At 33.9% G+C, this 15,068-nt stretch overlaps 3 protein-coding genes across 3 annotated transcripts; 2 read left to right on the forward strand and 1 right to left on the reverse strand.

Moving 5' to 3' along the window:
- The first annotated feature begins 579 nt into the window (after positions 1 to 579).
- Positions 580 to 5,439, forward strand: LOC120170151 (protein NEDD1-like). The gene is made up of 10 exons (XM_039178155.1): positions 580 to 820; positions 1,157 to 1,269; positions 2,088 to 2,348; positions 2,437 to 2,541; positions 2,613 to 2,678; positions 2,845 to 3,066; positions 3,356 to 3,919; positions 4,116 to 4,727; positions 4,911 to 5,087; positions 5,179 to 5,439. Exons 1-10 carry the CDS (start codon positions 664 to 666, stop codon positions 5,284 to 5,286), a joined length of 2,385 nt encoding a protein of 794 aa, XP_039034086.1. The 5' UTR covers positions 580 to 663; the 3' UTR covers positions 5,287 to 5,439.
- A 577-nt stretch (positions 5,440 to 6,016) lies between these two features.
- On the reverse strand, positions 6,017 to 7,077 carry LOC120170056 (probable glycosyltransferase At5g11130). Its single transcript, XM_039178090.1, has one exon. The coding sequence runs from the start codon at positions 7,075 to 7,077 to the stop codon at positions 6,043 to 6,045; it is 1,035 nt and encodes a 344-aa protein (XP_039034021.1). The 3' UTR covers positions 6,017 to 6,042.
- Positions 7,078 to 10,278: 3,201 nt separating this feature from the next.
- Positions 10,279 to 13,072, forward strand: LOC120170141 (protein YIPF1 homolog). The gene is made up of 6 exons (XM_039178148.1): positions 10,279 to 10,548; positions 10,644 to 10,680; positions 10,780 to 10,869; positions 11,553 to 11,718; positions 11,983 to 12,256; positions 12,501 to 13,072. Exons 1-6 carry the CDS (start codon positions 10,489 to 10,491, stop codon positions 12,693 to 12,695), a joined length of 822 nt encoding a protein of 273 aa, XP_039034079.1. The 5' UTR covers positions 10,279 to 10,488; the 3' UTR covers positions 12,696 to 13,072.
- The last annotated feature ends 1,996 nt before the right edge of the window (positions 13,073 to 15,068 follow it).

A 15,068-nucleotide genomic window follows, 5' to 3' on the forward strand; every position in this document is an offset into this window, starting at 1 on the left:
CTTTGATATCTTTTATAACTATTTTATATATGTAAATTTATTTAATCATCTAGAAAAAATTCACGAAATTAAACATAGAAATTTCACCATTTTAATAGTTTTTAAAATTTTAAATGGTCTGAAATATATTTTTGAGAAGACGAACAATATATCTTGAAGCTGACCTAATCAGATTGTTGTTGCATGAGATCAAAATATTATAATATCAAACTTTAAAAGAATATTAGTTGATTTTGAATAAGTTTAGTGAAAAATTAATCTTAAAAGAAATGAGTGAAACTATCGACAATACATACACACTTTTTATAGAGTTGCTAATTTGACAAAAATATACTATTAAAAACAACATCTGTTTTTATCACTAAAAATATTCAATAAATTCAATTCAACTCCATTAGTTTAATCTAACTTTTAAATTTATAAACTATAAATCATAAGGACAAAGGCGCCCACACACTTCAAAATTTAGAAAGGAAAAATCGGAAAATTTTTAAAAATTGTTGGCCTCGTCGCTTTCTTTTGCTTTGACGCAGGGTTTACTTACACTCCTTTTTATCTAACCACCAGGTTCCAATTAATTTCCATTTCCTATTTTCGTTTGAATTTCAAGTGTTTTCCTGAGAAAATTAATTCTTTCTTTTACTTAAACAAGAGAGATTTAAGATGAATCTATCGGATCCGTCGTCGGAGTTACTAGCTGCGAGTGGCGGCGACACTGTGAAGATCTTTGACATTAAGCTCGAACCGAACGATCCTTGCGTTTTGAGTTACTCGCCTTCTCCGAGTTGCATTGTCAACTCGGTTAAGTGGAACCACACTAGTAAGTTATTTAATCATTTTTGTTATTTTAAAACGATAAACCTTTTTCGCCTCACATTTCTGTTGTTACGATCTGTTCGGTTGCCGTAATTGTGTTCTCTTTTGCTTTATATATATATCAAGTAAAAAATGTATATCTGAAATGATTGATTTATTGAGTTAAAAGGACTAAGATCGTATTTTAACTTAATTAATTGCATTTAAAAGTTTAGAAGTTTGCTTAAGATGAAGTTAGCAATTATGGTGAGAAATTCAGTTCAGTTCTGTTCTGTTCTGTTTTGGTTTTACTTGTGTATAGCTATTTGCACTGATTCCAGCTGAGCAAATATTATGGCAGATTTAGTGGTGGCGAGTGCTGGAGAGGATAAGAAGATATCCTTGTGGCGGAAAAATGGGCAGAGGATTGGGACAATTCCGGTTGATGGGAGTGATAGTGGAGATAACGTTGAGGTAATCCTTCTCTACGATTTAAACTGTTGAATATTGTTGAAATACTTATGGTTTGATTGTTTGAAACATACTTTTTTTGGAGTGGGATATATTGTACACTTCCAGGTAGATCATGCATGCTAATTCCAAAATAGTTATGTGCTATGTCCCTAACTGTGTTGTCGATGCTGTAGGGTCTTTAGCTTCAAATACATACATGACGATATAGAAGTTAATTATAGGATGTGCTATGTTGATTGGCAGCTGACTTTGGATGACACTAATTGTAGATTATTAAATCATGTTTTACATCGAGTTACTTATGAACAAAAGAGAGTAGTTTCAAATTCATTTGCTTTCTGAAGTTTCTGCTTTATCAATGTGGGCGTGTCGTGCAGTGTATTGTTGTTTGTAGTCTAGGAGTATAATGAACAAAATATAATTGTGCTTTCTGTCTATAATCACATGTTTCTAGCATCAATGCTTGTATGTAGCAAGAGAGGAGGATGCGCTTAAGTAGCATGGATGGGAAAGCTTGTTTCAAACATTTTGTGCTTTGCATTCCTCTATAGTCTATAATGTGTCCATTTCCTCAAGTTAGTTGCTATAATGTTTTATGCCAAAAGAAGAAAAAAGTATGAGCTCTCATTTGTGAAAATAGAACCCTCAAAGTTTTATGACTCGACACCCAAAATTTATTATTTGTTGATGACACTTGAAATTTCTAATTCATTAATGTCGGTCTTTAGTTGGTTTACAAGGGTACCGAAATTTAAAATAATTACAGCCATTGCCTTCCTAGTCAAATTTATAAAGCATAATTTCCCTTATATTTGCAGGAGTCTATTTTAGCTATTAGTTTTAGCAACAAGGGATCCAGATACATATGTTCAGGGGGAAGTGGTCAAGTTGTAAGAATATGGGATTTGCAGCGGAAGCGTTGTATCAAGTGGTTAAGGGGTCATACCAGCTCAATAACTGGTCTTATGTACAACTGCAAAGACGAACACTTAGCCTCCATCAGTCTTAGTGGGGATCTAATACTTCACAACCTTGCTTCTGGGGCAAAGGCTGCTGAATTAAAAGATCCTGATGCACAGGTTGTTTAGTTTGTTGCATTTGGGTGCTTATGTTAAGTTCTTATTTTTGTTTGGTAGCTAATTTTCCTTTGGTGGATTTTAAGACCAGGAACTAAAGGTGCTTGATTATTCGCGGATTAGTCGACACATTTTAGTGACTGCAGGTGATGATGGATCTGTTCATTTATGGGATGCCACTGGTCGCAGCCCTAAGGTTCTCTTCTCCCTGTCTGCCTTAATATTCTTGATGTTTAAAACATATATGTAATCCACTAGCTTTTACAGGTTTCTTGGTTGAATCAGCATTCTGCCCCCACAGCTGGCATCAGTTTCTCACCCTCCAATGATAAGGTCTCATTATTTCCTTTTTATTTCTTCTTTTCATTCTTTCAGGATTAGTTAAAGGAATAGACTGACCTTTTCTAGAAGGTTGAGATGAACTTTTATATGGTTAAGACATCTTTCAAAAAATAGTTAAATATTTTCACATGCCAAGTCCCTTTTTCCTTTTTGACAGATAATTGCTAGTGTTGGGTTGGATAAGAAGCTATACACTTACGATTCAGGGTCTCGAAGACCGTCAGCTTTCATTTCATATGAGGCACCTTTTTCTTCATTGGCATTTAGAGATGATGGTTGGACACTGGCAGCAGGCACCGGTAATGGTAGAGTGGTATTCTATGATATCCGAGGAAAATTACAGCCTTTCACTGTTCTTCGTGCTTATAGTAGTTCAGAGGTTGGTTATCTTTGGCTCTATGCATCTCTTTTTAATTTAAAAAGAGACCCAGGCCATGATAAGTTCTTTTAGTTTGCACTTGCTTTCTATTTTCCCATAAGAAGTCTAAACTTGATATATAATTTTGAAGGGTATGTGTATAAAGACGATGTTCTGTAATGGAACTAATGACTTATAATGGGCTGTCTCTGCTAGCTTGTTTGTGGTCTAACCTCAATGTGTTTTGTGTAAATGAAATGTAGTAAGCTTTAGTCCTTTAATCATCCTAAGTGTTTATAGCATCTATCAGGCTGTTTCAAGTTTATGCTGGCAAAGATCAAAACCAGCCATTGTTAACGAGAGTACTTGCACTGCTGAGACTGCTCTTTTGGGAGGTGCAATGGAGGATTCAGTTCTTATGCCCGACCCGCTTCCATCTGTGACATCATCAAGCCTTACATTATCTACAGCAGTTTCTGGTTCTCGTACCACTGGCCGTGCAGGTCCTGCAGAAGTATCTTCTCTTACAAGTGGATCAGTGTCAGGCTCACTCAATCTGTCCTCTTCTCTCGAAACACCAATTAGAAGCCATCTGTGGACAGGCGGAACACTGACAAGATTGCAAGCTCCTCGTTCTACATTCAATTTCAAGGATGATATGGAGGTATTTTCCCCTCTTGAGGATGTTCATCCGATTACACCCTCTCTGGACAAGCTGTGGGATGGTCATGACAGTTCAAAGAAAGAGCACCTACCCGCTGATAAGAAGCCTTCCTCCTTGCTGTTTCCGTCTAGCAGGAGGTTCACTTTTGCTGATGATGGAGCCAGTGATCACCCAGTACTTGATTGGAAGTCCAGTTCAATGTCTCAACAGGTTTTATGCTTTTTGATATCTTATTTGAATAAGAACAATGGATAGCATATTTATTTTGATTTTTCTGTATAAGATATTAATCTAAATCTTCCACGGAACTGTTGCTGATACATAATTTGGCTTTTTTAGTGAAGTTGCTACAATTTTTGGCTCTTTGTTGCACATTACGATGTTTGTATACGACTTATTTTTGCAGGATGACACAAAGTCTTTTACAGCATTGGGATCTACCCCTGCACCATCTTCCAAGAGTGAAGAGACTTCCATCACTCCTCCAGAAGCTTGGGGTGGTGAGAAGATGTCCGATAAATTTAGTCACCTTCGCCAGCTGCCATCTCGTTTTGGGATGCCAGCTTCCAGTGGTCTGACAACAAGCTCTATATATTCGGGACAAGATCGATCTTCAACGCTCAGTCAGGCAAGTATTAGCTCGTTAACAGCTTCTAACCTGAGCTATGAAAATCTGCGCACTAGAGATGTCTCATCAAATCAGGAGACTTCATTGGGATTACCTGAGCACTTCTCCTCAAGCTCCATGTCCGCTTTAGCTTTTGGTTCAAAAGGCATTACTGGAGCTGGCAGCATTGACTCACCAAAACTAGCATCTTTAGCACTGCCTCGAAGGTTTTCAACATATGCTGAGAGAATTAGTACTACATCTGCTTTCAGCGACGGAACATCCCATTTGGTGGCTTCTCCGAAAACAAAGAAAACAGGAGCTGAAACCAGGGAAGAGCTGTTCAATAGCCTGTTATCGAGGTCTGATTCGTTGACTGCAGCGGAATCGGGAGTTCTTCCAGCAATGAATGTATGCAACCTGGTTTGGTTAAATAATTGCTCCTTTCTATATTTAATTTTTCTATATCCGTTTGCAATATTGTGCTTATGCATTGGATTGCTGAAATCATCCATGATGAAGGAATTTTAAGAATCTCTATGATTTTATAGTTTTCTTCTGTCATGACGGTCATTGGTTCTGACTATATAATAGGGAGGAACATTACTACCCCACAAAGCTCCTCAACAAGACCCCCAACAAGGAAGTAACTTTACTCTTCAGCTATTTCAACGTACTCTCGAAGAAACCCTCGATTCATTCCAGAAATCCATTCATGGGGACATGAGGAACCTACATATCGAAATATTACGACAATTTCACATGCAGGAGGTATTTGCCTATCATCCTTTATTTTTGTTTTTGATATTGCTTTCACTTGCATGTTCCCCAGCTCTAATTTTTTGTGGAAATCTTTATACAGACGGAGATGTCCCGTGTGATGAGCTCCATAATACAGAACCAGGCGGAACTGATGGAAGAGGTCAAGTCTCTCCGGAAAGAAAATCAGCAGCTGCGTCAATTGCTTTAAGTGCCTGGTTAATCAGCATTACCATGTCAGGTTAGTGAATACCACTTCTGTTTCATGAGGAAGCTTGTCTCGTGTTAGATTAAAACTGGTAAAGGATGTGGAGCTGAGATTTTTATTATTCCGAAACATGTATAGAAATGATTCTCGGTAGATTGAAAATGAAGTTAACAGGGTTGTCTTACCACGACTTAAAACTGTTAAAGGAAATTCTAAAAAATAATTTATTTTTTTAGTAAATTATATATAGAGTTAATTTCCCCAAACTACAACCTTCATTTTAAATTGGTCCTTAAACTTTTGAATATTTCAATTTCATCCCCAAACTACGACTCATTCTAAATTAGTTCTTAAACTTTTGATTTATTCTAATTAGTATATATGTATAGTTTGGGATGAAATTAGAATGTTGAAAAAAAATTGGGGACCAATTTAGAATGAATATCATAGCTTGGGGATGAAATTGAAATATTTGAAAGTTTGAGGATTAATTTGGATTTATAGTTATAATTTAAGGATAAAATTAAAATATTTAAAAGTTTATGAACCAATTTAAAACGAAGGTAATGAAGGTTATACAATGCAATTAACTCTTATTACATGTCTTAACATTACTCAATTCATTTGTATTACAACATGTCTTAATATTCTAAAAATATTATTTTACAGCAATAAAAGAATTACGTGGTCACCACCGTCCAAAGGAGTGAACCCAAACATATATCAACGGACTACAACTCTTTAAATCCTTAATTTCTTTTAAGCCCACACTCTCTCTGCATACCTGATGGTATGCCTCCTCAGCCACAGCTGATACATCACCATATGAAACGCATCGTACGGTTGCGGCGGCTCGTTCCACACTAAATGTCTGTTTGCAATCGCAGCTGATTCTCTCATATCCTCGTACCCTTCCGCCGCCACGCGCCCCAAAACCCTCTTGATCTCCTTGGCCCCACCGCTTGTTCCCACGAACACTGCGATTTGCTGCCACGTAAGCAGGTCCATCAACGGCATGTCCTGGATCGGACGGTCGGTTATCAACACGGGCACGCACCCGAAACTCATCGCTTCTCCGATCGCCGATATCTCCGGTCCGTACTCGAACAGACAGAACTTACTTCCGGCGAGTCTTTCCTCGTAAGTTAACTGATCGGACGGTTCAGAATCAACCAAAATCTCGGGATCAGCTAAAAGCTGTTCCACCAAACTCGATTCCTTAACCCAATTATATCTCACGTAACCTAAATGGCCCGAGCTCTTAGTACCCTGAGCGTGAGCCGGCGCATGAACGTTAGCAAGCGGGGGCAAACTAATATCCTTGTGAGGAATAAACAACCCGGGCGTCGTCGGAAAACACGAGATCTGAACCGAGTTCTTCTTCAACTCCACAACATTCCGGTCCGAACCGTGGCCGACGCCGGAGCAAGAAAGGAAGAAATGATCCGCTCCGAGAGTACGGTTCCAGTAAACGAACTCTGTACGGTAATCCCCAACGACATACGCGGCGGAGCGTGTGGAGAGGTCGGAACGGAAAGCGTAGGGGACGAAGAACAGATGGGCTTCTTCGGGGTTTTGAGTGATGAAGTTGCTGCGGAGGAGGGAAGAGTGGAAGAGGGATTCGACTTTGGAGTCAAACGATAGCGTTTCGGGAGGGGCGTAAGTGTAAATTTTGAAGTTTTTGATCATTTGTTGGTAATTTTGAGGGAGGATTGTGGGGGAAAGGTAAGGGGAAGGAGTGGAACGAGGGAGGAAGGAAAGGAAGAAGACGAATACGAAAGGAGGGAATGACATTGTTTTGGTTGAATATTTTGGAATTGTTTTGAAGGATTTTTAAAGGATTTTGGAATTTAATTACAAAGGTGATGGCATTGGCACGTGAAATTTGGGTGACCTTAAATGTCTATTTTGATTAGGGATGGGATGCTCTTACTAACGTGGACAATATTAATTCAGAATTCATCTCTTAGTTTAAACAGTGTTGAAGAATAACTATGGTAGTAATAAAATAGAGTCATTTTTCTAAAATTTATATTCGAATAATTATGTTTATAGGATATATAGAGTCAATTGTTAAAAAAAAATTAAATATATATTATCTTATAATCGTATCATACTATTAAAAAAACAAATTTAAAAAATCTAACAATATCAAGTTTAAATAATGTTGAATATTGTTTGTTTAATCCTAGGGCGAGTCGGTATAGGTGTATTTTAAATTCAATTTCACTCTAATTTAAAATAAAAATCGTCCTAATTCGCCTTAATTTTACCGGGTCAAACTACCTATCCAAAGATGTTTAGATACTAATTTATATTTTAACTCATATGAAAAATATTCTATTAAATTCAATATATATATATATATATTTACTCATACTAGATCCATTAAATTTTTAAGACCTAATTAAATTTTTATTCAAATGAAAATATATATCTATTAAACTCAAATTAATCAAACTAAAAATACTTGAAACAAATTTTGGTTAATTCAAAAATTGTCTGAATTAACAAATTTTGTTCAGTTCCATTAATAGTTAAAAAAATTCAATTAATGATTAAATAAAAATTAATTAATTTAAACTCATTCAGTTCGATCGATGATTAAATAAATAAGTAATTAAGCCTCCCTAATTTGGTCAAAGGTTGTTTCATCTACTAGTCCGAAAGGGCATGGGTCTTAACAAAGATTTTAATTCTTAAAAGCATTAAAGGTTGACCGGCTCCTCAAAACGCTATTGGGCCATGGCCCAAACAACATTTTTGTTTTAATAATCCTTTTAATTTAAAAACATTTATTTATACATATTTATTATAATAAAAATATTTTTATAAACAAATGATTACGAGTGAAGTGGTAGAATATATATATATAAATTCATGTTCAATTTTTATATAAATCTATTAATTCATGTTCAATCCATAAGTAATAGTTTTAGTTATTATATTAAAGAATTATAGGTTTAATGCATCATTTTGTACCTGAAACTTATATATTTTTTAATGTGATATTGTCCTTATGTCCAAATTAGTACTTAAATCTGGCATTTGTTTCTAATATAATATATATTTTTAGTCTAATTAGTACATTAATTTAACAAATAGTACACTTTTTCGTATATAAGTTCGACATTAAATCCTAACATACATTCAATTGAGCACTAATAAACAAAAAGAAAAAAAAACAATTGGCCTCTTTATTTACTATTATCGGTTTTTTATTAAAAAAAAGTCTCTAATGAAAGTGATGGACGCTTTTGTTTACTATAGTATATTAGTATTGCATTATCTTTTCTTTTTCGTAGTATATTTTTCTTTCTTGATTTCGTAGTACTGCATTAATTTAGTAGCATAATTTTTCTTGATTTCTATAGTATAATATTGAAAGAGTTTTTCTCTTGATTTCTATTCCTTGGATGTGTGTTATAACATTTTTCAATTGTTTTCAACTTTTTTTTATAAGTTGGAATGAATTTGTGACTGTTTCTAGCCGTTGAGGGTATTTTGGAGCCGTTAGAGATGAATTTTCTGTAAAAATAAAACTGCCCATAACAGGGATTATTGATACTACCTTTGTAATGTTTAAATAAACTAGTCGTCAAAGATCATTGGGCTTGACTAATATCGATATTAGGGTTCATGGTATCGATATCACTATGTAAAGTAGTATCGGTACCCCTTGAGTATCGATACCAATTTTACATTATGGAATTTGAACAATTTGTAAAACAATCGGTAGTATCGTTACTACCAATAGAGTATCGATATTACTATTAATTTTGGTATCGGTACCATATGAACAATATCGATATTTTTCATGTAGTATCGATACTGTAAGAACAGTATCGGTACTACATACCCAAAAAACTGTTTTGTGTTCAAATTATAGTTTAATAGACTTTGAATTATTTTAGAAAACTTTGAACAAAAACCATTTTTGTTTTAATTTATTATGTCAAAATATTATAAAACATGGTCCAACACAAACTCATTACCTTTAGGAACAATATCGATTTCTTTAACTAATGAGGTGAGTTAATTAAATCACTCCATATATGTAATGCTTGACTTGTGTCAGTGTGATAAAGTTAAATGTTAACGTATTGTCATATTTTATTATTATGTTAGTATTAATGATATTTATCTTTCACAACCCACAATGATATTTGTTTGTACCTTTTATTTTTCTTGAATTATTTGGTTGGACTTTCTAACCTGTTATTTATATGATTTTATTTTATCTTATCTAACATTTATTTTTTCTTTTATATGATTTCGAAGAAAATTGTTGTTTCGAATAGTTAGTCTATTCTATATTTTATAGATTCTTTTTTCTTAAAATTATGTATTTTATTTATTTTTATTTAATTAATAAACATAAATATAGTTATTATTAAAAAAATATCATGTTTTTTAAATAGTCTATGTGATTACAGTGTAATATATTTTCATAATCTTTCGTGATCATTAGTAATACACACATTGCAGACGTAACTATCCAAATATAAAATTTTAAAAGATAACAATATTCTCTTTAATCACTAAGGTCATTGAGTTCGACATGAAATACCATGTCAAACGTTCAATGAAAATATATGTATTATTTAGGAATTCCTTTTCCTTTATTGGATCACACTTGGAAAGAAATATTGAATATCCCCACTTTTTAGTCTAAAGCTAGTCTTTCTTTATACATTATTTGTAAGAAAAACTTTAAATATAATTATATAAATAGGAAAAAATACTTGTTTGATAAGAAGTTTATAAAAATATATATATTTTTAAAAAATGTGAATCAAATCTTAAACTCAATTGATATATTATAATAAATTTATATATGTATTAAGATTCAGTTACTTCTAATGCCTCTTCATATAATGAATTATTAATAATTTAAGTATTATATATTAAAAAGAAATTTTTAAAAATAAAGCTAGTAGGCCCATTATAAACCCAAATCATTTGAACCTCGCTGGAAAACAGAAAAAGCAACAAACGCGTGATCCTCAACGCTCCAAGAAAAGGCGCGTACTAACAGAGATAGCTTTCAGTTGTGTATCGTTGATCCGTCGAGTATTTTGATATCTTCCTCCCATCGTCGTTTCCGTTGCCTCCGATTTACGGCAAAACGCATCGTTTTCCCCAAATTTTCTTTAAGAAAACCACACTTTCTGTTCATTTCTCGATTCGATATCGTATTTTGCAATGGATGAGTCATCAACGTATTCAAATCTTCCAACCAGTCATTTACTCGGCTCAGTTCCCGTAATTCCTGTTAATTTTTACGATTTCTTAATTTTTTTTTCCGAATTTAATTATTAAGATTCGGCCTCTTAACGTAATTTGATTTCGATTTGCAGTCTGTTATAAGTGAAGAAAAGAAGGCCTCATTTGCAGGTACTTTTATCTTCTTCTTTTTAGTTTTTTTTTTTGGAGAAGTTTGTTTAGATTAATAGAGGATTTGTTTTCATTAATTATAAAATTGATATTGTGCAGTTCCTGAAGCGGGTATTCAATATTTCCCTCCAAATAATGGCAGCGGAGGAAGTAGAGGCCGAGGTTATCAAACTCTTGAAGCTCCAACTGGTATATTAAACTTGGTTCATTTATCAATTTTTTTTCAGTTATGAAATGTTATGATGAAATTGGAAATCTACTATGTTTGAATGATTAGTGTTTTAAAGATTTGGTCATTGAACTGAGTGGATCTTCTTTTTGGAAGTTAATCTGGCATCCTAGGGAAAGTTATCTGGCAAGGTTTATGTTTTCGACACCCTTTAAGTTTGAATGGAGAGAATACATTGCATTCGTTGTCTCGTTTTTTGTTTACATTCTGAATTCTCAACCTCTATTTTCGTAGTCAGAGATTTTTCTTTTGTAAAATGCAGTCCATGGTGAATATGATTAAAAGAATGATTCAATATCTTCATATAGTTGATGCAACTAAACCAATATCTCGTTCACTTCCAAAATAAACCTTCACATGATGCATATACCTATTGTGGTTTTGTTTGTGTTTGTGTGTGTATTATCATTTCTAGAGTATTCTCTTCCTTTATTTATATGATTGTGTGTGCGCCTCTTCTGACTAAGGAACACAGACCATGGATTATGCATTCATGTTTTAAAACGCCATAGGCTTAGGATATTGTGGCTAAATTACTATCATCGGCATTGCAGTCTGTTGTAATTCACTTATGGTAACATTTTAATGCTTTTATATAGTGTAATTGAACAAATGTTATTACCCCTTTGTCTATCATATGCAGAAAGCTTTGAACAAAAGCCACCAAACAACTGGAAGGGAGTGTTTAATATCTCATCATACACACAATATTTTAACGTGGATACAGATGTCGTGATAAACAGGCTGACCAGTTCTTTTTATCCTACTGCTGGAGATTTTTTCAGCAAGATTGATGCTAACCCTGATCTGTGAGTATGCTTCCCCTTCCCCTCTTGTGTGGGTATCTTTAAGTCTTTGCTTGGTATGAAAGAGGAAATGAGGAAGGATGGAAAATTTGTTAATCAAATGGTTGAGATTCAAAGTAAGGAAGTGGTTATGAATATTAACCATTTGATTAACAAATTTACCATCCTTCCTTATTTCTATCCTTGATACCAAGCAAAGCCTAAAGGAGACATGCAAAGCAGCATGCACCAAAGCTTCATTTGTCTTGATTTTTGGCGTATATTTAGGTATGGGCATATCTGGATCACAACTACATTGGTCTTTATGCTTTCTTCCTTTGGAAACTTTGCCACGTACCTTATGAAAAAGCGTACTGATGGCACTACTTCTTGGAGCTTTGATGTTGGCTATGTAAATGTAGCAGCTTCTGGAATCTATGGTTATGCAATTGTGGTGCCCCTGGCATTTTACTTCTTGCTTCAGTATCTGGGTTCAAATGCTAGCCTTATACGATTTTGGTGCATGTGGGGTTATTCTCTTTCCATTTTCATTCCAACTGCGGTAAGTTTTGGTCTAAACTATAACTTACCATTTAAGTCCAACAGCAATCTACTTGTTAATTATTCTCTATTTCTATGGATGACAAGAACTGCATATTCATCAATGTTTCTGGGGTTCTTTTAAATTGGTGATCACATATAGATTTCTTAAGGTTCTATTTTTGCATCGTTTTGAAGCTCAAATATATTGACCATTCATAATTTCCTTTACAATCATCTGACTGTACTATATGACATATTTGCAGTTCCTCCTGCTTATTCCAGTGGAGTTTCTCCGATGGATGATTATACTAATCGCTGGTATGGCCTCGTCATGCTTTGTTTACTTGAATTTAAGATCATATATCGAGGGGGTGAACGACCTTACAATTATGGTGGTTGCTGCATTCTTGTTGCAAATGGCCCTTGCAATCTTCATCAAGGTCTGGTTCTTTCCCTAAACTACACTAAGTCATCATGTATGTTCCGAACTCTGCTGTGGATTCTCTATTATCAGGAGTTATGCAAAATGAGTTTAATTTGAGCGAAATTCCTATGGAAGAAAAGTTTGTCTTTTTGGAATTCGTTGCTTGGCGAGTTTTAGCAATATTGAAACATGAAACAGGAGTGAGTTTTAGGAGTCAATGTTTTCGGTGAGGTTTTGCGTTGCCACTAATTCAGTTTTGGAGTCAGGCTGATCTAATTGCCGAGGTGTTGTTGGCCTACAACTTTTGGAAATACTCTCTCATGCACATGACTATGTAAATGTAGGTTGTCTCTGTCTTCGTTTGTGAACTGTAATTTTACCTATCATCCTAAAACAATTTTTTGTTTCGAAGATCAGCTCCTATGAAATACAAACAATAACTAACATGAAATTACTAGGTAGACACTCTCGTTTGCCCATATATGATATTCTGGTCGATAAGTGGAATGCATTAGCTGTCCGTTCTTCGGTCGGGCAACGAGTGCCGGATACGGTTAAGCCAGCATTCTTAAGACCGAGGTGTTGGAAAAGGGATAGAAGTATTAATATATAACAATCCCACAAGAAAACCTCACACGCTTTTGGTTAAGGGGATAGAAGTATACCTAGCAACTAAGCAATGTGCTTAATAATAATAATATAGTCGAAATGAATAACGAACATGGTTTTCAGAATCGGACCGGTTAGCGAACTGGTCATACTACCGGTTCACTGGTTCAACCGGTCGAACCGGTCTGATCGATCGGAAGAATCGGTCGACGTCATAATTATTTAAAAAATTAAATAAAAATACCAAAAATATTTAATAAAAAATAATTTTTTATATCACAAGTCATATTCAAAGCAAGTCATAACATATATAAGTTAAAAACTATAAAATCAAGTGAAACAAAATGATTCAAATTAACTACAACATAATATTTAAGGTAAAACATATTAAATAATAAATATAATTATATAATTAAAATTAAAATATAAATTTGGGGTTAAAAAAATAATAACAAAATGATATTGTTCGGTTTAATTTTTTTTAAAAATAATCCCACATGGCTAAGAAACATAGAAGAGCATCCCAAAAGTCTAAAGAGTAAAAATATGAGAACAAAACAATCTCACATTGCTAAGAAACATAGAAGCGCATCACAACTAACTTCTATAAATAATAGAGGTAATTTAACATTCAAAATCATGGAGCCTTTTGGTAAGCATTGAGTGAATTATTCTTTCACTTCAATCAAGCTCGAATTTTAGGCTTCAATCGAGCTTCTAATTTTTTTTTTGAGTTCAAGCCTTTTTGAGTTCAAGTTTCAATATTATATTTCGAGTTTGAGTTGAACTTAATAATTTTTAGCTTGTGAGTTTGAGTTGAGTTGAGCTTACTTTTAAATTTTTCAAGTTCGAGTCAAGCTCAGCAATACTCGAGTTCGACTTGGCTCGTTTAACAAACGACGTTGTTTGGTTTAATTTTTTTAAAAAAAAAAACAAAAATCCCGGTTTTTCTCGTTTTTTTTCGGTTTTCAGCCGGTCCGGTTCGAACGGTTCAGCGATTCTGACCGGTTCACTAATAACGGTTCAACCGGTTTAGATTGAATCGGACTAAACAACGATTTTTGGTTGAATCGGCCGGTCCGATCCGATTTTCAAAACAGAGATAACGAAACCCCTACCTAACCCAGATACTGGACTTCACGTAGTTAGTATTAATATATAGTCAGAATTGATAGGAGCAGAGGCGGATCCTCTAGCCCCAAATTTGGAAAATTAATACTATTTGGAGCCTTCAATTTTTCAAAAATTTCATTAATTTTTATTATTTATTTATTTATTAAATTATCTTTTAAACTTTTTAAAAAAATCATTAACTCATACTTTTTTAAAATTTTAATTTAAACTTTTTAATTTTTGAAAAACTTTAAACAAATCCCTCGAATTATCTTATCAAGATTTATCCTAAACACTTGATATGTTTTAGGTCTCATCCAATAGGCTAAATACTTAGTGCTGATTAATTAATATTTAAGGGTTTTTGACTGTGAAATGAGTGTTTGTTTTCATTTCCTCTTTCATTGAATCTAATACGTTGTATACCAATTGCATTATCATTACATATTTTTTAAATCATCAACTTGGACAAAAACTTGAAATTTATGAACTCTGCATGATAAAAAATAACTATTCCATTAGGTGGATTCGGCATTGAATTCATTTTAATATATTTTCTTCCTTGCATCAAGCTGCTTTTGCCGGTATTCGATTTCAATTTTCAAGGAAGAAATAAACAAATCAAATTAAGATAAAAATAAATGATTTATTATCGACCATCGACTGAGTTTCGTATTTGATATAT

The sequence above is a fragment of the Hibiscus syriacus genome, unplaced genomic scaffold (genome assembly GCF_006381635.1).
Source record: "Hibiscus syriacus cultivar Baekdansim isolate YM2019G1 unplaced genomic scaffold, ASM638163v2 tig00111772_pilon, whole genome shotgun sequence".
Lineage (NCBI taxonomy): Eukaryota > Viridiplantae > Streptophyta > Magnoliopsida > Malvales > Malvaceae > Hibiscus > Hibiscus syriacus.

Bases quoted from the DNA above. Each gene is read 5' to 3' on its own strand.
- LOC120170151 (XM_039178155.1), top strand. From the start codon at position 664: ATGAATCTATCGGATCCGTCGTCGGAGTTACTAGCTGCGAGTGGCGGC. The intron at 2,349-2,436 runs GTTGTTTAGTTT...TTTTAAGACCAG, and splicing joins TAAAAGATCCTGATGCACAG to GAACTAAAGGTGCTTGATTA. The intron at 3,067-3,355 runs GTTGGTTATCTT...AGCATCTATCAG, and splicing joins GTGCTTATAGTAGTTCAGAG to GCTGTTTCAAGTTTATGCTG.
- LOC120170056 (XM_039178090.1), bottom strand. From the start codon at position 7,077: ATGTCATTCCCTCCTTTCGTATTCGTCTTCTTCCTTTCCTTCCTCCCT.
- LOC120170141 (XM_039178148.1), top strand. From the start codon at position 10,489: ATGGATGAGTCATCAACGTATTCAAATCTTCCAACCAGTCATTTACTC. The intron at 10,549-10,643 runs GTAATTCCTGTT...TTCGATTTGCAG, and splicing joins ATTTACTCGGCTCAGTTCCC to TCTGTTATAAGTGAAGAAAA. The intron at 12,257-12,500 runs GTAAGTTTTGGT...ACATATTTGCAG, and splicing joins CCATTTTCATTCCAACTGCG to TTCCTCCTGCTTATTCCAGT.